The sequence below is a fragment of the Canis lupus genome, chromosome 11 (genome assembly GCF_003254725.2).
Source record: "Canis lupus dingo isolate Sandy chromosome 11, ASM325472v2, whole genome shotgun sequence".
In the NCBI taxonomy this organism is placed as follows: Eukaryota; Metazoa; Chordata; class Mammalia; order Carnivora; family Canidae; genus Canis; species Canis lupus.
Window position 1 is genome coordinate 67,984,311 of NC_064253.1, and position 20,941 is coordinate 68,005,251.

Below are 20,941 nucleotides of genomic sequence, written 5' to 3' on the forward strand. Positions count from 1 at the left end.
GACCCCACGTGCCCGGGTCCCTACGGCCTTGTCTCTGCCCACGCCAGGCCTCCGAGTTGGCCATCCTCTGGGCCGCATGCTCCCTCAGTGGTTGGTAGCGCCATCCGCCCCCCCCCCCCCCCCGCCGGGGCCACCGCTCCTGAGCCCTGGGGGTGGGGGCGCTCCTTCTGCAGATCCCCTCTCGTCAGAGCTTTGGGCCGGCTGATTTCTAGGCATTTATTAGCGAGATGTCAGGAGAATGAGCTGAATCCCCGCATGCCATCCCGGCTGGCCTCATTTCTGGCAGGGCCGGGGTGACTGTGTCGTTCCTCTCTCTCCAGGCGAGCCGAATTTCAAGCGTCAGGTCGGGAAGGCGGGTGCGTGGGAATCTTTGGCTCAGGGGAGCCGTAGCGGAGACTCTGGAGGTCAGAGCACAACAGCACTTTCGTGAGGAGTCGGCCCAGCCTCTTTGTCAGACGCATCCGCTGGCACAGCTCAGGGAGGCCGGTCCTTTGGCCGACTGTCCCACGGCACTCGATGGCAGTCAGGGCTCAACCCCGGGCCCCTTGCTCGCTTTCTGCCTCTCACTCCTCTCTGCACTCCGGTCTTGAACTCCGAAGGGAGGCTTCGGCTAACGCTCCCATCGCCTCTCGCTGCTAGAGTGAAAACCTGTGGTTTCCTGAGGAGGGAGCCAGATATAGGATGTTACAAATTTGGGCTGGAGCTGAAGGGGTTTCTTCCCAGGGCCCTTGGTGACCCTGTCTGGCGAAAACTGGACCAGGCTCTCCTACATCTCCCTGTTCCCCGATGCGACTCTTCTTGGACGGGCTCCCTAGTGGATTCCAAAAGGGCAGAGTGAAAACCTGCGCGGCATCCTGACCTCAAGGGGTCTTTCCATGTCCGCACGCTTGGTGTGCGCACGTGCTCGCAAAAGGAGGGTGGCCCACTGGGAGTGCAGCAGGAGGGATGCAGGTTAGGCTTGCACAGGAATCTCCCCGACTGCAGAGAATCTCAACTGTGTAAGGAGGCCCCCGGGATCCCTCTGCTGGCTCTTCCGAGAGGTTATTCTGTATTCTCCGCTGTTGGTACAAGCCAAGGCTAGCGTGCCCTGGCGCGGTGGAGCGTGCCGGGGCTGCATGACGACACCTCACCTCTTGGGCCCAGCTCTGCCAGCGGAGTTGGCAGGACAGACCATTTTGTAGGTCAGGAAGCTGAGCCTTCGAGGCATTAGTAGGGCTTCTGATTGCGGAGGCTTCATGCCTCCTCTGCCTCCACAGCCCACCTTCCTGGGCAGATGGGTGGGGTAGACGGTGCCTGGAGGCAGGGGAGTGGCTGGGGTGGCCCTCAGCGGCCTCCTTGGGCCTTGGCACGCTGCTGCGACAAGGACTGCCCCACCTACCCCCTCTAGTCCTCTGAATTCCTGTAGCTGAGACTGAACCTGGAGGCCCGTCCTGGAGCCTGATCCTTTCTCCTCCTGAGCCTTGTTCTGCTCTAAGTACAAGGCGTCCAGTTCCCCGGGGGCCCCCGACCTGGGGAAGCGGAGACACCACGTGGCTGGGGCCCCGGCAGGGCGCCGAGCTCATTTCTTGGGCCTCGGGCCAGCCCTCCGCAGCGGGGAGCTCAGGGCGGGCGGGACTGCACTCGGTGCACAAGGCCAGCTAGGGGGGTGCCGAGGGGCAGGACGCGGGGCCACACGTCTAGCTTGGCGGCTGCCTCCCTGACAGCCGGAGGGGCGAAGCATCGCGGCCCCTGGGCTGTGTCTCCAGTGGTGGAGGGGTGAGACAGGCCAGCGGGTGATGGGCCTTCGTCTCCCCAGGGGGGCAATGAGGTGTGGGTGTCAAGAACAGCTACGGTCTTTCCGTCTAAGAGATTGTTCCAATCACAGGTTTGTTCTAGAACTTTTAAAGCTCCTTTTTAAAACTTCTTCCCCCCCCCCCCAACCATTATGGTCTTAATTACCCACCTCACCGGGCTGCTGGAGTTTGCTCTTCCCATCCTTGTTCTTACCCTGCTGCTGCTGTCGGCCACTGGCTGTATTCGGGCTCCTTTTGGTCTGCAGAGTTGCCTTCCCTGGGGGGTTTTGACCTTTCTGATGGTCTCTCCCCTGCTTATGCCCCAGAGATGTGCCTTTACGTTGCTGCTGCCAGCAAGGGTTACCCTCCGTGTGACACCTCAGCTCATCCTGTTTGTACTCCCCCATTGTGCAGCGGAGCAAACTGAGGCCTGCAGAGGCCCATGGGTGGTAGAGCTGGGACTGGCATCGGGCTGCTCTGCTGCCCAAGCCTCGTGGGGAGGAAGGCTGGCCCGGCAGCTGGAGTCCTTCAGCCAGCCTAAAGTGGCCTCCGGACGCAGGCCCATGGGGTTGGCACCTGCCTGGTGGCCCCCGGGCATTGCAGCCAGGGTGTGCGCCCCAGGGGATGCTGACAAGGTCTTCATCTTGCCCCAGGCTGGGCGGCTTTCGGGTGTGGAAGGGGAAGAGGCTCCTTCCATCCAGGCCTCATCTAGAGGTTGGGACGTGTTCTTAGAGAACCCCCCTCCCCCCACCCCCGCCCACAGCCTGAGCAAGACAGTGAGTCAAGTGAGGGTCTGCCCAAGGTCACCCAGCCCGTCTGGAGGCGAGCCACAGCTAGTCTCCAGACACTGGACTTGGCGAGCAGAGCGCAGACTTCCTGAGTCCTGCCCTCCATGGGCCATGTGGACTTGGCCAGGTGCCTGCCTGGACGGCATTGGCCTTATCCCCTGATGGATGGTCCTCGTCTCTTGCCAGGCCCCTAACCCCAGCCCCCAGAGGTGATGGCAGAAATGCAATGCCTTCAGAAGGCTCCCTGACCACAGCCCACCTAGCCGACATCTCCGGTCCTGGCGGGGGAGAGGGTCTCCCTTACAGCATGACAACAGGGGCTGGGTTGAAGGGAGACTGGAATTTGCTAGCGGGACCCGAGGTCTGCAGGGAGAGGAGTCTTAGATAGGGTCAGATGGCCCCCCGCAAAGACTTGACCTGGAGATGGGCCTGTAGACACACGACCCCCTAGATGAGTGGCCTTGCCACTCTCTGAAACCAGCCGAACACACATTCGAGCGGCCTCTACGTGCCGTCACCGGCCTGTGTGCAGCTCATACAAACTTGACGGAGTTCAGAGAGGTGGGGCCTGGGCTCAGCGCTGCCACAAACTTGCTTTTCTTTTCTGTTTCGCCTTAGCCAGGTGACATTGCTTCTCTGAGCCTCAGTTTCCCCATCTGTTAAATGGGACTGCTAACCTTTCCCCAGGGGTAGATGGAAAAGGCAAGTGAAGGTTTGTGTGCACAGCGCCTGGGTTGGTCCGAAACTCATGATTCTGTCCTCGCGTCCTCCTGTGGCTGTTTGCTCGAAGCCACACCTCCCGCAGAATGAATGCCGACCTCTGCCCTTCTGATCCAGGAGGGCTCCCTGGCAGAGGAGGGATCTGAGGAGAATGGGACAGCTGGATAGGGAGGACAAGGACAAAGGCCTGCACGCACACACCATTTCAAGGTCTCTTTGCTCAGCCAGGACAGACGTTGTCCTTGCTTTGGGTCTTGTCCTTTAGGTTTAATCTACTCACCGGATCCCCCCCAGTTGTGGTAGAAACCCGATGCAGATTATTCTCCGCGAGGAATCTTGACTGAACGGCTCAGGCATCCGCCTGGTCAGAGAAACATGTGCTGTGTTTTTTATTAAATTTCCCTGGAAAAACAACGATTTGAATTCAAGCAAAGGGGAAGAACAGGTTTCCCTAAATTCTAAGCTTGGAGACTTTTTTTTTCCCCTTTTGAAGTGAAATACTCACCCCTACCCTGGTCCTCAGAGGTGTCCCCACAGCTGATGTTTTTCCAGCTGCCTGTCTCCCGGGAGAGTAGGGAGTGGGGTCAGGGAGGGGATGACTGGGCTGGGTGGCCTGGCCCCTCTCTGAGCCTCTGAAACTCACCTCAGCAGTGGGGGCCGATGGTCACCTACCGTGTGACCTCGTGTAACCTTGACAGTTATGCTTCCAGAGCTTTTCTTTCTTTACCTGTAAAAATGGGGATCGTGATTGCATAGGGCGGCTTTTGAAGAGCATGTCACAGCCGCAGAAGGTCTGAGCTGGAAAATGTTGCAGAGGCCTTCCCTGCTTTGCCTAGTGTGGAAACTGAGGCTCATGGGGTAAAGGGATGTCCATAAACTGCTCAGCAAGTCAGCTGCTGGGTCAGGCCTAGACTCCGCTTCCTGACCTTTGTTCTCGTCCTTCCCGCCTCCTCCGTCCGGGGGGTCAGGTTTGGGGTGGGTATTTCCATGCTGCGGAGCCAGGCATTCGTTTCTTCTCAGATTCTATGTAGACAAGGAAAGGGCTCTCAAGCCGTGGGCCCCTCCCCAGTAGCCAGTCCCTGAGAAGTTCCTCACGTGAAGGTGTTTGTGGAGGTGACCCCATCACCTGCCCAGATCCCAGAACCAAGGAGTGAGCCTGCGTGGACTTGTCCTTATGTGCCCCCAGGGGTTCGGATGGAAGCCGCCCCACAGATGAAAACACTAATCTGTAGGTGTTTGTTCTCTCTTTTATGCCTTCAGGGGTTTCCTGGAGACTTTGGGGAACGAGGTCCTCCAGGACTGGATGGAAACCCCGTAAGTATTTCAAGTCTTTGGGAACAGGAAAGAGATTCCAGAGCAAGCACACAGCGGGTTTGAGGAATCCAGGCTTTGGGGTCAGACAGATGGGATCAAATCCCAGCCCTGCCACCTCTGAACCCCAGGCTCCTGTCCGCCGTGGGCCCCCCAGGAAAGTCCTCCAGCCCACCGAGCCCTTGCTCCCCAAGCCCCAGACCGTGCCCATCTCCAAGGACTCAGGAAGATTCTCGGGTCGCCCCCCACTGGGGAAGCCAGGGCTACTACCATCTTCCAAAGCATCAGAAATGTTTATGGGACGGCAGCGCCCTGGGGGAGCAGATGGTTTGCAGGCCCTGTAAGGGAAGAAGAGCTGAGTTCTAAACAATCTTCAGCAGAGGCATGTTTATAGAGTTTGTAAATAATGGGAGGCCCATCAAGGAGCCAGGTCAGCCTGCCCTGAGGTACTAGCCCGCCCTCCCCTTCCTGTCCCAGGCTGGGGCTCTGCGGGAGGGGAAGCTTCTTCTCTGCCGGGGGGAGCAGACTAGGAACAAACACCTGCCGTGTTCCCCCATCTCTCCGGGGCTTCCCACCTCAGCAGCTGTGGCCAGCTGTGTTTTCTGTAGAGGTGACTGCTGGATCTGCCATCAGCCCCTGATTAGGCACTGATTTCAATCCCACAAAGGCTCCCTGAGCCCGCCCCAGCCTGGGCTAACCCCAGCTCCCCTTGGGGCCTAAGCCCTGGTCTCAGAGCCACACGGACTCAGGTTTGAATCCTGCTGCATCACCCGGACACATCGGTTCCCTTCTCTGAATCTCAGTTTCCCGGTCTGTAAATCTGGGGGTCAGAGGGCTGGTGCAAGGACAGAACGAGACGCTGGGAGCGGGGATGGGGCGGTTGTGAGCAGCAGGTCACCGCGGGCACATCGCCTGCCCTCGAGGAGCTCATGGCTGTCTGTCTGGTCCGTCATGCCAGGCACAGTGAGACATGTGGGGTTGAAGGCCCCGGGGGCCGTGGAGGAGGGATAAAGAGACAGGAATCCAGGGCAGGTGACCCTGGATTGGGGTGAGGAGACAGGTGAGGGGACATTCCCTGGGGAGGATAGGTCACCAGCGAAGGCACGGTGGTGGGAAATCAGAGCCTCTCCGGTGTATCAGTTACCGGGTCAGGCGCCCTAATAATAGGTGATGTCATCCCGGAGGCCGGCATCTGGGGTCGACCGCGGGGTCTTCATACTCAGGTCCCAGGGGAGCAGAAAGAGGACCTGATGAGCCGCCCCGGCTTGGCCACGCAGCTGTTGAGACCTTGACAAGTCGCTGCCCTTCCCTGGGCCTCGCTTCCCTCATTTCAAAGGCAGGGCTGCTTCCCCCCCTCTCGTCTGTAGTGACGGCCTCCTGTCGGCGCACACGGGAGGCAAGACGATCACCTGGAGGGGGCTTGGCAATTCTCACTGATGATTGGCATTTCTAGAGCCCCCCCCATTTTTATTCATGTCTTTGCATCTTTTTTTAAAAATATTTTATTTATTTATCATGAGACACACACACACACACACACACAGAGGCAGAGACACAGGCAGAGGGAGAAGCAAGCTCCATGCAGGCAGCCCGATGTGGGACTTGATCACGCCCTGGGCCGAAGGTGGCGCTAAACCACTGAGCCACCAGGGCTGCCCCATGTCTTTGCATCTTGAACTTGATCCAAGCCCCTCCACCTGTCTTTTCTGGTGCAAGCCATTGAAGGGAGGCCCCGGGAGGCAGAGACCGACAGCCTCCTTGCGGGGATGGTGGGCTCCTCTGAGGGCCCCAGCGCCTCCCAGCTGACAGAGGGACAGAGGCCGGCCCCGTGGCTCTCAGCTCAGAGCCCTCGCCCCTGTGTTATTTCCTTGCACTTGACCTTGGCCACATCCCATCCCTCTCGAGCCTCAGTTTTGCCGTCTGCACAGTGAAGGTGAGGTGACACCTGGGCCAGGCACCAGGCACATCTTTGTTGTCGTGATCAGGATTGTGCCTCTTCTCGGACACTGACAAGTGGAAAATCCTGGGTCTGGAAATCCAGCCTCCCCATTTTACAGATGCAGAAGGTCGATGGCAGAAGGGGGAAGGGTCTTCTTGTCCAAGCTTCAGGCCAGGCTCCGAGAGTCACTAATCAGGCACAGGGAATGGTCAGCTCCGAAGGATCCCGCCAGGTGCCCATGGGGGGATAGCACGGTCGGAGTGGCTGGAGGGGAGACAGGGCAAGTAACCCCTTTGGTCTCTTTCTATTTGCAGGGAGAACTGGGCCTGCCAGGGCCCCGAGGAGTGCCCGGCCTCATTGTAAGTACCCAGATGCCTGGTTGGCGGGGGCAAGAGGCAGGGTGTGGGGGGTAAGCAACAAGCCCTGATGGGGAAAGGTCCTCTCATCAAACCCCAGGAGGAGCTGGGGAGCAGGAACTATCAGTCTGGCCAGGAAGCAGAGGGAGGAAAGCCCTGCCGCGGGTCCTCAGGTAGATGGCTCACCCTCTCTGAGCCCTTTCCTGCATAGTTCAGTGACTCTGGAGCCAGACCACCTGCCACATCCTGACTGTGTGGCCTGCGTGGAGTCACCCTCTCTGAGCCTTAGTTCCTCATCTGTAAGATGGCGATGATCATTGACTACTCTGGCGGTGGGAGGGGGCGTTGTGAGGAGTAACCGAGGCCTTACGCGGACTGTCCTTGGCACCGGGCCCAGCATTTACTAAGTGTGCAATCAGAGGAAAATATCGTTGTGTTCATCACTGCGATTACCCCCTGATACTCCTGGGAGTGAGGCCCGTGGATGGGGAGGTGGGAGTCAGGCCGACCTCTGACCCCACAGGTTGGGGTAGGCCGAGTGGAGTGGTTCCAGCAGCCAAAGCCAGGGCCTCGTGCTGGGCCCTCGCAGTAGGACCTTGACCCTGGGTCAAGCTGCCAAGAGCCCGTTGAGAGGTCCAGGCCCGGGAAATGACTCTAAGAGCTTTCCCAAGGGTCTCATTCCCCCTTTGCTCTGTCCTCTGGTCACTCCTCAGGGGTTTGAGTCCGGGGGGGCCCCAGAGGGACAGAAGTAGACCATTCCCTTGTTGGACAAATGGGCTGCCAGCGTTGGCTACTCCAGCAACTGTGCCAAGAATTTTTGCTCAGTGGGAGGCTGGAGAAGGCCCCGGGGGAGTTCAGGGACCCCGTTGTTCAGGGGAAGCCAGTCCTGATTAGAGGGCCCCAGGGGCAGCATGCTCCCACCCAGGTGGGTGAGTGCAGAACCTGGGCAGGATAGGGGTGGAGGCAGAGGGTCCCTAGCCTCGCCTCCTCCTGCTTCTGTGCTCTTCAGCCACGGCTCACTTCCCAGGGCCCCAGGGCGCCCCCTCCATAAGATGAGATCCCTCTTATTAGGACCACAGATGCCCACGGTCTGGCGCTGTCCCTGGGACCAGGTCATGTGGGTTTGGGGTCCTAGCTCTGCCACTTGTTGAATTCGGGTTCTGAGCAAATTTCTTAACTTCCCTGTGTCTCACTTTCTTCATCTACAAAATGGGGATGACATGAGTACCCAAGTTAGACTTCTGGTGTGAAGATTTAAAGAAGCTAGCACATATAAAGTGCTCTGTGCACAGTGAGGACTCGAGAGGTGCTAGTTGTAATAAGAATAGTTATTGTTAGTTCACACATAGGCGCACACACACGTGTTATGCGTGGTAGCAGGCCTCTAGATCACTGTGTGGAGAAAGATTTCAAACTCACGTTGGAACTAGTGGGAAGGAGGGGGTGTGATTGACAAGCAACATAAGCGACATCTCCTTGACTTGGGACAGGGAAATGTCCACCCATGAGGCGGGCATCCGTCATCCCCGCTGTCCATTCAGCAGGACTTTGCTGGGCATCTTCTTTGGCCCGGGGCACTGAGCTAGTGCTTTGGAAAAGGAGTATCCACACGAGAGTTAGAGAACCCCAGCTTAGGAGGACCCCAAAGTCTGGCCGTCCCGCCTCCTCTAAGCTCACGGGGACGCCTTCTGGAACATCCTGGTCACGTGGTGATTACACTCCAGCTTGAGCGGCCTGGTGTTGGGCGCTCTTTCCCGTGGGAGCCCGGGCCATTCTGCAGAGCGCTCGCTGTGGGTGTCTTTCCTGCCCACTGAGCCCCCGTCATTCCCCTGCCCCTGGGGAGGCTCTTCGAGAGATAAAGATGCCTGTCCTCTGTCCTTGCTGGGCTCCTTCTTCAGGCTAAATGCTCTCGGTTCCCACAGCTCCCCTGAAGGGAGCCAGCTCTCCTGGCTTTCATCGTCGGCACGTGCTTCTCCTCCTCATTGTCCTGGTGTCCCCTATATGGGTCCCGAGAGGAGCAAGAATATCATTTGGCCAAATGAATGCAGGCTCTGGAGCCTCAGGCCCTGCCCGTGGCCCTCCTGACTCCTTCCGAGGCTCTTTCCCACCTAACCTCCCCTTTGCTTTCCACAGGGAGGGTTGGCAGATAAAATACAACACGCCCAGTGCAATTTGAATTTCGGCTGCAATATTTAGAACACATTTATACTAGAATAGCATTCGGTGTTTGTCTGACATTTGGATTTAGCTGGGCGAATTGTATTTTCGTTTGCTCAGCCTGGCAGCCCTAGCCACGGGCTCTCTGAGGGGAATCCCATTTGGCAGATAGGGAAACTGGGCCCCCCCTCCCCGCCCCCGGTCAAGATCACCCACAAGGCAGGGGAAGATGGAGACATGCTGGACAGGCACGCCTTCTGCCTCCTAATCCAGGCCGCTCCTCCGTGTATCCCGTTTCTGAATGGCCGGAGTTGGGGTGTCCCTGCATTCCTCAGACCGTGTGCCCCCTCATAATGTCCAAATTGCTGACCTACCCCTCCTCAAGTTTCCCTCTTGGCCTGTGTCTTTCTCTGCCATTTCAGCCTCACTTCCCCTGTTATAAAATTCCCTCTGCTGTGTGATGGTGGTGGTGGTGCTAGAGTCACAGGCACAGACCTGACCCTGCCAAATCACCGCTGCTCCCCGGACTAGTGCCCTCTCTCACCCAGGGACCCCCGCCTGCCCTGGATTTTTGGAAACAGCAGCTTCTGTGCCCCGGGAGTGGGGGCGGGGGTGCCGGATGGAGAATAGTGGCCTCCCCCGAGAGTTGGAGAGGAAAGGAATTTTCTAACCAGGAGTTAAAGGGGGAAGAGGGATCATGAGTCACCTCTGGTTTTCCAGAGGATGTGGGTTTTTAGCTGAGCAAATGGGAATTCCACATATTGATAATCATTTTAGTGGAGATTCAGGTTGATTCAGTGCCTTCTGGCTGGTCAGCTGAAGCAGTGTGCATGCAAACGGAAGCTGAAACATCCCCTGTCACCCTCCCTACAGGCCTCCCCCCCCCCCCCATAGGTCCTTGCAGGCGGGAAGAAGGGTGTGAGGAGGCAGACCAACATTTATGGGGCATCTGTCTGTTTTGTGTGTGCTTCACGTGCATTAGATGGGGGTGGGCAGGAGGCCTTGAGATCCCTGCGGGGGGCGGCGGCCCCGTCACCCAGCTAGGGAGGCTGGGGCCCGAGATCACCAGCCAGGACTTGCAGCCCAGGTCGGTGTGACCCGGATGCCACTATGCCGCCGCTGGCCCCCTGCAGCCTCCGAGGGGAGACCGCCTCAGAACGGCCCCCTTTGAGTAACTGAAACCCTTTGGCTGGCCCTCAAGAAAAGTGTGCCTGATTCCTGCATCTGCCGAACAAAGAAGGTTTGTCTTTTTGATTTGGAGTGACACAGAGGGAGTTTTGGCTCTTCCGTGGGTCTAATGAGACCCAAAGAATATGTGGTCTGGCCAAAATCCAGCACATGGGGCACAGTGGACGGGCCCACCATATTGTCGGTCCGTGATTATCTGGCTTTGTTTCCTCGTGATAAAGCAGGCTCAGGAGCCTCCCTCACTGACACTTAGCAAAGCCTCGTGTGCCAGGCCTGGTGCTAAGTGTTTAATGATCATAGCAAGCCTCTGAGGGTAGGAAGTGGGGTTACCATCATACATTTCAGGGAACAGAGGCACAGAGAGGCTGAGACACCTGCTCGAGGTCACACAGCAAAGCGCTGGACCAGCAGGGCCGGTGTCCATCACCCACTCAGCTCTGTGCGACTTCTGGAGACAGCAGATGAGTAAGTGTGGACCGGACAGCGCCAGGGGCTGTTCTGTGTGAGCGATGGTGCTTTTATTAAGACCACAGCGCCCAGGTCCCTGTCCCCAAGCTACCGAGCCCCATCAGTTTCTGAAAGAGGCCTTGTTGCCTTCAAAGACAGTTCTAGGACCATGGATTCCTCCCTAGAGGGTTCATAAATGTGAGCGTCATTTGCACCCGGTGGTTAAGCCACTTTGGGAGGCGGGGGGCAGGCGGTGGCCGCCTGGGCACACACAGAAATGGTCGCCCCGTGTGGCAAAGGCTGCAGGACCTGACACAGGGCCCTGAAGTGGCCCGTGGGGTCAGGGCAGGGATCCTCGCGCTCCGGCCGAAGGGTGAGGGCGCTTTAACAACAGGAGCCCAGAGCAGAATGTTCTGGGTACGGAAGCGGGTGGCCCAGGTGTCAGAGCTGCAGAGGAGCAGCAGGGCAGGGAGGTAGGACAGGTGTGAAGAGAGGTGGGAGCCCCGCCTCCCGGTGTCCTTTCAGGGGCCCCCGGCAGCCCACCTGGACACCTGCGGCGTGTGCTGGTCCAGCTGAGCTCGCACCACTTTCTGAATCAAGCATGACCTCCCGCCCCGTCGCTTGTGGGTGGCAGCCACGAGGAGAGGCATCCCAGGGCCCCGGATTGGAGTACGCGGGGCCGGCCAGCCAGCCAGACCTGAGCTCCGGGCCTGCCCCGTCCCCCGACTGTTGCCTAGTCTAGAGTGAGTGATGCTCTCTGTGTGCCTCGGGGTCCTCATCCGTGAGATGGGGTCGCCGCGAAGGGCCGGCAGCCCGGGCCGGCGTCAGCTCGGACCTTGACGTCGGAGCGCGGCGTCCACTCGCAGCAGGAGTCCCGTGGACGGTGGCCGGCCTGCCTGCTTGTGTTTTGGTGAGGTCAGCGAGACGAAGGGCAGGATGTGTAGCCGGCGTCCGGGAGCTTAGGAAGGGGCCCCGGGGCCCGGTGCAGGCCGCGACTCGTCGTTTTTTTCTTGTGAGGACGTGACCCGCTGTGTGTCGCCCGGCCAGGCTGCCCACACGGGGTCTAGCCCAGAGCTGTGGTGCTCTGCGGGCTGTACTGGGCGGGGAGGCGGGAGTGGCCTAGAAGTTTCTCTGTTTCTCCCCCGAGTGCTCCTAGAGCCCGGCCCTGGGGTCCTGCCAGCAGGGGAAGCTGTGCCGTGAGCAAGCCGCCGCCCTCTCCCCGTTCGCCCGCAGTCGAGCCCCTTGCCCCGTGGGGTTGGGCCCGTGCAAGTCCTTGGAGGGGCCACCGGGGCGGCCAGTGTGGTGCTGCTGCGGCTCCCCAGGGCCCCGGGGCCGGGTACCACCTTGGGGCCTGCAGCGGGAGGGAGGAGCCCGTGTTCCTGCAGCGGCGGACCGGTCGCCTGCCCACGCCCGGGCCCGGCTGGAGCCTACTCGGCTTATCGCGTACCACGGGGAACCCTGGGCAGGCCAGCCCGGCCCCCTTCAGCCCGGGAAACAGAGGGAGAGACAGGCCGAGCACGGCCTAGGGAAGTGCGCTTCTCTGGAGGGCTGGCTTTTCCTCGGACCCTGGCCTCTTCACTCCCCTCTCTCCCTCCTCTCCCGAGGCGACTTCAGAATTGCCTGGAAGGTCTGGAGATGGACAGCCGGGTGGGTGGGGTGTGAATCCCAGCTCCTCCCAGTCCTAACGCTATGGAGCCTCGGGTCCCCCATCTGTAAAATGGGGTTGGTAGTAGGGTGGCTCTCCAAGGGCTGCTGTGAGGAGTCCTTGGGTCGAGGCAGGTGAGGTGCTTCGCTCCCTGCCTGGCGGACAGTGTAGTTCGTGTCGTCTCCTCACCTGTAGAGGCCGTGCTTCCTTCACCAGAAGATTACATGATGGAGCTGAAAGCGCCACTGCTTGGCAGAGGTTCAGCTAGAGGGTTCGGTTTGACCTAATCAGGTGGGGGATTCCCGAGGTCCAGAGAGGACAGGTGTTTTGCTCAAGGTCACACGGCCCGTTGCTGGTGGGGGGTCGGGCAGGGATGTGATTGAGACATCTCAGGGCAGTCCCCGCAGGACACCCCGGCTGTGGCTGTTCCCCTAGTGCTGCAGAGCACTTGCCAGGGGCCCCTGCGGAGCCTGGCACAGGGATGCGGGAAACCGGGGCCCAGGGAGGTCAGGGGCGTTGCTTGAGCACCCATAGCCGCCAGACACGTTGACAAGTCCCAACAGATGGAAAAGGGAGAGGAGAGAGCATTTTTAGGGGGCGTGGGCTTAACGTTATGGCTGCGGCTGGGGGCAGCGGTGGTGGGGGTGACAGGAGGTGAGGACCCGAGAGGGGAAGAGAGGGTGGGCTTGTGCGGACAGGATCCAGCCACCCCATTTGTCAGTCAGGGTTTCCCACCTCAGCACGATGGGGCATTTCAAGGCTGTGTTGTGTGGGGCCTTCACCCATTGGTGCCAGTAGAGCCCCTTCAGCTGGAACAGCCCTAAATGCCTCCGGACCGTGCCAAGCACTTCGTACCCGTAGCTCAGTTCTTCCTGAAACAAGTCTAGGAGGTACATTGCACTGGTCCCCCTTTTAGATGGGGAAACTGAGGCATGGAGCCGTGAGCCTCCCTGAATCCTGCATGTGGTGAGCGAGCCGCAGAGACCAGGTGGTCTGACAAAGCCAGTGGGGTTGTGTCCTCAGAAGCCCAGGCGAGGGGATGTTGGGAATCATCCCTCCCAGGCCAGACGCCCGGGAGCCACCTCCTCACCGTGCCCTCTTCTCTTTCTCTTGGCAGGGCGACATGGGAGCACTGGGTCCGATTGGCTATCCAGGACCCAAGGGCGTGAAGGTAAACCAGAGCCATCCCTTAATCCGGGTCTGCTCCCAGCCAGGCACCCCCTGACCCACTGCAGCCCAGAGGGAAGGGTGCCTGGGCACAGTGCTGGGGGAGGGGAGGTCGGGGGTTCACGGGGTGCTGGGTGGAAGCTGGCAGGTCGGGAGCAAGCCAGTCATCATCTGTATGTCATTTATGGCTGACGTGTCCTTGCACAGCAGTCCTTGTGCTGAGCTTGAGTCTCCTGTGGGGCCAGATGTCGAGGCACTGAAAGGTCAACGGGGGGCATCACCTGGGGCATAGAAACTGTACCGGCACACAGTGGACTTGGTGCGTCCCTGGGTGGGCTGGGCGTGCAGGAAAGAGTGGCCTGCACTGCTCAGACCTCATTCCGGGAACGATCCCGTTTGGCCAACATGCGGGTGACGATGCACGAGGCTCCCATCTGTCCCCCTCGGCCCCCTTCTCCCCTGGATTCGTTCAGAGTGCTGTGGTTCATGAGTCAGCGGCCCCCTCTCGTGCTCCTTCACTCCACGTCATGGCCCTCCGAGCTGGGGGTCATGGCCCCTTCACAGATGGGAAAACTGAGCGCTGGGTGGGGTGCCCAGCACCGGTGGACACAGCAAGCCGGTGGGTGCCAGGCAGGGCGCTGGGCTTCCACGGCTTGGAGCCCCCCTCTCATCGCAGGATCTGGCCTTTGTCTTGCAGGGACTGATGGGGAACGTGGGGCAGCCCGGACTGAAAGGTGATAAGGTGATCTGAATACTCCCTTGTTGCACTGTGTTTTATCTGCATGCGAACCAGCCCCACCTGCACCCGCACCCGCACCCGCACCCCCACCCGCACGGCGACCTCACTGTGGCTGCTGCTCTCTCGCCAGGTCCACTCCCCTGCACTCTCCTGCCTCCCCTCTGGCCCCCCTATATCTGTATTCCCCAGCTTCTTCCTTGTAACTCAGGTGGAGCTCAGGCAGGTGCAGATCTGAGGCAGGTAGAGCATGGGGGGCTGTGGAGGCACAGGTCGGGGTGGGCCGGGGGGCAAGGCCCGGCTCTGAATTCGGAGAGCAAAGCTGAGGCCAGTGTCTGGACTTGGCGGCCAAGGCCAGAGTGGGTGTGCGTAGGTGGGGGAGTTACTGAGATGACAGGCCCCGGGGCAGGTATGGTGTGGGGGCCAGAGACCTCTCCAGCCACAGGAGGAAATGAATCCACATAAGCCGCCCCAGTTAGAACTGGGAACCCGACCCCAGGGAGCACGTGGTCTGAGTGTGCAACAGAAAAGCTGGCACAGGCCTCTGAGCCCCTGACCCGCTTTCTTCCCAGTTGCCATGGGGAGGCCACCCGTGCCACGTGTCCTCCACACAGTCCTCCTGCTGCACTCACCCGGTGCCAAACCACATTTGGACGTGGGGGTCGGGGGACCCCGGGGCCCAGAGCAGGGTGGCGCCAGGGCAGCCCCTGGCCTGGTCGTGCAGCATCTAAGGGATGGCGACGCTGGGGTGGAGGGGCTGGGGGCCGTGCTCCCTGTGCTCTGCCCCTTGCTCTCCTCCTGCCCTCCCCTCTCAGCCTCTCCGTGAAGCAGGCACCCCAAAGGGGGTGTGGGAGGGCTTTGGGGCCGGGTCCAAGTTTCCACGAGTCTGAGCAGATGAGTTCTGCTCCCGTGGGCGGGATCCTCCTGCACCTGCCTTCAGACCAGCTCCGCTCCTCATAAACCTGAGAGACGGGAGCAGGTGTATCAGGGCTGGGCACCGTGTGGGGGCCCCGTGGGAATTGTCCCGGCCAGCCGCCGAGCCTCCGTGGGCCTCCGTGGGCCTCCGTGAGCTAGGGAGCTGGCCCGGCACCTCGGCGAGGAGTGTCAGGTGGCGAACCCAGGCACGTGTCTCCGGAGACCTCGGCCACGGCGCAGAACTAGGGCAGAAGGGCAGGGCTGACGAGGCCCTTGGGGGTCACCGCCGCCCGTGCCTGCATTTGCAGCCGGGGCAGTAGCCCCAGAGAGTTGGAAGAGATGCATCAAAGGCAACTCAGCCCTCAGACTCTTAGGAACGGGGAGAAGGGGGGGGCCGAAACGGGCACACCCAGAGTGTCCTGGCCGCCCCATCCCTAGGTAGCCAGGGGTGCACCGCTTTCTCCGTTTCCGCCTCTTCCACCTCCTAACTGTCCTGGCCCGGGGCCCCCCGGCTGCGGCCCCCCTCGGGCTCCCGTGCTCCCCCTCCGGCCCTGCCCTGCTGCCTGCTAAGCCCCCTCTTCTGTGGCCTTCCCCTTGAGATGCAGGGGCCTCCTGTCCGGGGTAGGGGGTGGGGGGTCTCCCGCACAGCTACCTGTTTGCTCTGGGGTTTTGAGGCATCAGCGCTCTGGAAATGTTGAGGTCACGGACAAGGGAGAAAGGAAGTGGGGGAGCTTTTTATAGGCCCCTGTGCAGAGCTGGCCTCCCGCTCGCTTGGTCCTTCAGGAACATGGAAATAAACGTGTTACATGGAACTCGGCTGGCTTGCTGACTGCTGGTGCCTGGCTCGTTTTGAGATGTGAAAGCTCCGGAAAAAAAAAAAAAAGAAGTGGAGGAAATTGTTTTCCTGCCCATAGTTTTCAAGAACATCAAATAAGTCTTGGGGGTTGAAAAGAAAAGGAAGAAGGAAAGAAAAAGGACTTTCTTTTCTCACCCCTTTGGCTGGGGAGGGGTCTTCACGTTGCTGAGAGCGGGTGAGGGTGTGAGGGGCCCCTCCGCCCCCACCCCACCCCCCGGCCGGCCCTCCCCTGGGATGACGGAGCCATCCCTTCATGTTCCCCAGTCGTCCTGCCCAGAATCCCAGATTTTCCATGACCCGGCCTGGCCCCGGTCCCACTTACAACCACTTGGCTCTGTCTTCCTGCGTGGAGGCGCATTCTGGAACCGAGACTCCAGCTCCAGCCTGAATCCATTGTCCTGATTTCTTAGGTGTCTTTTTAAACCCTTTTTTTTTTTTTTTTAATCCCCTCTGCTCCTCCTTTGGGCATTTAAAACACACACACACACACACACACACACACACACCAAAAAGAAACTTCCTTGGCTCCCAAACCTCTGGGATATTTTACAGATTTTTCCAGATTGGAAAAACCAAAGTACTTTTTTTTTTTTTTTTTTAAAGGCTATTTATTTATTAATTTTAATTCTGGCTTTTGTTTTACTGAAGAAGTTCTTGTGCTGGCTCCTGGCCTTAGCTGCACGATGTGTGTTCTCTAAGAGTCTCCCTTCCTCCAGGGTTTTATCCCCATTCTTCCAACTGCTCCCCGGGCTGTGAGTGTTTGCCGAGTGCAGGGCTGGGGTGCTGTGGGGAATATCCAGCCTGGCAAGCCGGAGATGACGAGGGCTGCGTGATGGGACTCGGGCCGGGAGAGGAAGCATCTTCCCGTGTGGTTCTCCCACCCGAAGAGACCCCTGATGGCCAGGATCTGTGTCATTTAGGAAAGCAACGCCCAGAACTAACTCGAGACCCGTTTGCTCACTGTTTGCACATAGTGTTAGCCACCAGGGCTTAGCGGATGACCAGTGGCGAATTACAAGTAGCCCCCGCTGCCGGCTTGCATAGAGGCTCCCACAGAGGGAAGAAGCGAAGGCTCCCAGCCTGGTGGTGAAAAATGTCAAGCAACGGATGCAAACACTCTGAACCCCCTGTGATGGGGGTGGGGGTGGGGGTGGGCGTTGAGAGGGTGGCGCTGCACAGCCGGCACCTGCCCCCGTGTGACATGAAGCTGATGGTGAAGACCTGGAAGGATCAGGAAACAGTCCTTTTGATCTGCAACTGCCAGTTCTCCGGGAAAGGCCAGGCAGCGCGGCTGCCGTTAGCGGTGTGCTCAGCCACCCGAGCAACGCCAGGCGGGTGTGCGGCGAGGCCGGCTCCGTGCCCCCCAGGGCCTGCCTGCCCCAGCCCGGCTTCCCTGCTGGGGGGCCCTGCCCTTTGCTCTCACAGAGCTGCTGCTGGTCCGATCCAGTCTGGGAACGGCCTCAGCAAAGCCGTCCCTTGCCGGTGGGTCTGCGAGTGGGGAGGCTTCTGGAACCCGCCGTGGTCTCCATTGTAACGTTCTTTGCTGGTGTGCATTTAGGGTGAACAAGGGGTTCCAGGTGTGTCAGGAGACCCTGGATTCCAAGGAGACAAGGTAATTGCAGCAGATTCCCCCACCCACCCCTCGCCCTGCTGTTCTCTGGCCCCAGCTTCCTTCTCAGGGTCCCTCGTGGGCCAGGATCCCCCCGTCCCCCGTGCCCCCGGCCGCCGCAGATGCTTTCACACAGCCCTGTCTTCTCCAGCCTCGGCCCCCGTCTGCGTCCCTCCCCCGGCGTTTACAACAGCCTCCTGACTTACTGCCAAGCCCCCGGCCTCTTCTTTCCGTCTGTCTTCCTCACAAGGCTCTGCCCTGTGCTCACAGACCCCCCGCGGCTCCCTACGGCTCCTCACCCCAGCACCCAGCACCCAGCACCCAGCGAGCGAGCCCCTCGGCCCCATTCCTGCCCTTACGGCCCTGTGCTCCGCTGACGGGCCCTCTGCACAGGCTCCCCGTTCCCTCCACCTGCTTGGACAGGGGCCACTTGCCTCTCTGTGTGCCCCGAGCCGCACGTCTGTCCGCCACTGGGGCAGCACCTGGTTGATGGGGGCTTGTGCTCAGTCCCGTGCCCGACAGCCAGCTCCCTAAGGGTAGTGCCCCAGCCTGGCCTGACAAAGCTCAGCCCAGAGTCCTGCACAGAACAGTGAACATTTAGGACATGTCTGAGTGAGCGAGGCAGTAAGCGGCCCTACTGACTGATGGATGGACCGAGGCCGGCTCCTCTTTGCCTGTGTCCGGCACCATGTGGCCACATCTGGCCCTCACCCAGCTGGTCAACAAGGCCCAGATGTTGGCCAGCTCTCCCTCTTCCTCTTCCCTCCCTCCTGGCTGGCCTGTCCTGACCCAGCCTTGGTGTCTCCGGCTCGTGAGCCATGTGGACCAGGCTGCTTCCCCGGCTGGGCCCCAGTCTCTGGACTTCCCCAGGCCTGCAGGGCACGGGGTGCCTGCTTGGAGCCCTGGGCTCCCAGGGTCCAGGACAACTAGGTGAGGAGGGCCTGCTGTTTCCCCTTTGCCTCCCTGAGGCCCAGGCCACGGGGGTGCCCAGCTGGAGCTTACAGGCAGGAAGAGTGGGGGGGGGCTCAGTCTCCCCCAGAGGTGGGTGTTCTCGAGGCCTTGGGTGGGCAAGGATGACTGCGCAGCTGTTGGCCTGGCCGTTTCTGGGCCTTGCTAACCCCTAGCCTGCTCTTGGTCTTTTCCAGGGGAGCCAGGGATTGCCAGGGTTCCCAGGCGCACGGGGGAAGCCGGGGCCTCTGGTAAGTACCTTGTGCTCTGATACCCCCAAGCTTCACAGTCTCCAAGCAGCCGTGAGATGTGGTCAGGGACCCTGTCCTGTCCCCAGACCGCATTTCCTCCTGCAGCAGCCCCGAGGGACCAGCAGAGCAGGGTAGGAATGACAGTCACCCATCTCACAGAGGAGGACACTGAGCCCCAGAGGGACAGGACTCACCCAGCGTCATAGATAGGTCTCCGTCCCTGTCAGAGTCCTGGGGAGAATCAGAATCCGGGGCTTCCAAAGCCTTGACAACAGCAGTAGCGTTCATGACATGTATTTCTTGAATGTTCCAATGTATTGGATCCTTCCCATCCCATCCTCCTTTGAAGGCTGCCAACCACCCAAGGGTTAGAGAATTATCGTTCCCATCCTACAGACGGGGAAACTGTGCTTCCACATGATGAAGTGTCTTCCCCAGTGGGGTGTGGACGGTACCTCCTGGTTATGGAGGCCGGTTTCCTTCAGAGGCTCCTGAGCTTTTCCAGCCCCACCCCACAGCGGGGGGGGGGGGGGGGGGGCTAACGCAAAGGATGGAGGAAGGTGGGCCCTCACTTACCCTGGCCTCCCCTGCCATCTCTTCTCTTCCCCAGGGCAAAGTTGGAGACAAGGGACCCCTGGGGTTTCCTGGGCCTCCTGGACCCGAGGTATGTGAGGCTGTATTTCTGCGTCTGGCTACGGTCGGGACTAGGTGTCGTCCTTGGGAATCCGAGACCCAGAGAGGGGGAGCGGGGTGTCCTTCCCTGAGAGCGCACAGCAAACGGGAGATGGGGCTGGGGAGAGAAATTCTGAGATCAGACATCTTCCTTTTTCTGCCCGCTATGCCCCCAGCGGCTTTCCATGGCAGCGGGACAGAAGCTGGCCCCGGAGACCCTCCCTAGCGTTGTGGTCGCCTTTAGAGTTTCCAGAAAAAACATCAGGGGAGCCCTCTGAACTCGGGCCTGTGCCCTGAGCGGGAGCTCCTGTTTCTCTAAGCCCGAGCCCTGGAACGTTTCCAAACACCCACACTCCGCCCACAATCCCCCCCACACAGCGGAAAACGTTCAGGGCTCAGGGTTGGGAGGAATGGGGAGCAAGAAGCAGATGTGAAAACTCCCGTGTTTGGATGGAGAATGAGAACTCCCGAAGGATGACTGGGCAACTCCTATAACCCGCCTGCGGGGTCCTGATGCGCGTGAGCATTAGCACAGGTCGGCGTGCACCAGCTAGCTTTCGCGTGTCACTCACGGCGCCGGGGCCGCCGGTGGAGCCCTTCCACCCGCCGCTCCAGCGGGGACCGTCTTTGGAGCATAGGGTGGTCCGTGCCAGGGCTGCCACCTGCCGGGATCCTCAGCACCCGGGGTCTCTTGGGGGGAGGTGTCTAGGCCGACCCCAGCCAGCCCCCACCGTGCGCACACACACACACACACCTTCCCATCTTCCCCAAGATCTCAGAGATGAAAGTCTCGCTCTGCCGCGTTCTCCAAACTCTTCCAAAGATCGTTCCTGGTGTTGCCCCGAGAAGATGAGGGATGGTTTCCTGAAGGCTCTGACTTTGCGCCGTGTTGACTTTGGCCGTGACACAGTCCCATCTTGAGAGAGTGGAGCTGGCCCCTATCCCTCCCCTGGCCACTGCGGAGGAAGGCTCTGACAGTCCGGCTCTCCCGCAGTCTGACCGCCTCCCGTTGCTCAGGCTCCACCTCGGGGCAGCAGGCCGCACAGCGTCCTCGGACGAGAGCGCGTGGAAAGGCCACCCACGCATGCCCGGGAGGTACTACTGCCACCGGGTTACAGATAGGGAGACTGAGTCACGGGGTAGAGAAGCGACTTCCACGGGGTCGCTGCTACTTGCACAAAGAAGCTCTGCTTTGGTTGTCTCCTGGGTCCCTGCGTGGATCCCGTCCTTGTGTTCTGTTTGGATTGGCGACCTCGGAGTCCTGCCCGGCTGGAGACAGAGGCTGAGGAGCATGTCAGCGCCTTCCTGGGTCTCTGCTCCTTCCGACCCCGTGCCTGGGGCCGGGGTCAGGGTTGGAGGGGGCGTGGCTCTGGCTTTGCAGCCTTCTGGATACAGATTTTTATTGTGCACATAGCAGGTGCCAGGTGCTGAGCTAAGCCCTTTGCTTGCCTTTTTTTTTTAAGA

General features: G+C 60.1%; 1 protein-coding gene across 5 annotated transcripts in view; it reads left to right on the forward strand.

Moving 5' to 3' along the window:
- COL27A1 (collagen type XXVII alpha 1 chain) overlaps nt 1-20,941 on the forward strand; it is a 135,058-nt gene that overhangs the window by 53,380 nt on the left and 60,737 nt on the right. For all 5 annotated transcript variants that reach the window (XR_007414150.1, XM_025431951.3, XM_049116396.1 and 2 more), the window contains 7 exons: nt 4,541-4,594; nt 6,845-6,889; nt 13,441-13,494; nt 14,188-14,232; nt 17,556-17,609; nt 18,752-18,805; nt 19,416-19,469. Coding sequence is in view for 4 of the 5 variants with exons in the window: in XM_025431951.3 (XP_025287736.1) it covers nt 4,541-4,594; nt 6,845-6,889; nt 13,441-13,494; nt 14,188-14,232; nt 17,556-17,609; nt 18,752-18,805; nt 19,416-19,469 (360 nt within the window). In the remaining variant the exon portion in view is untranslated. The remainder of the gene's footprint in view (nt 1-4,540; nt 4,595-6,844; nt 6,890-13,440; nt 13,495-14,187; nt 14,233-17,555; nt 17,610-18,751; nt 18,806-19,415; nt 19,470-20,941) is intronic.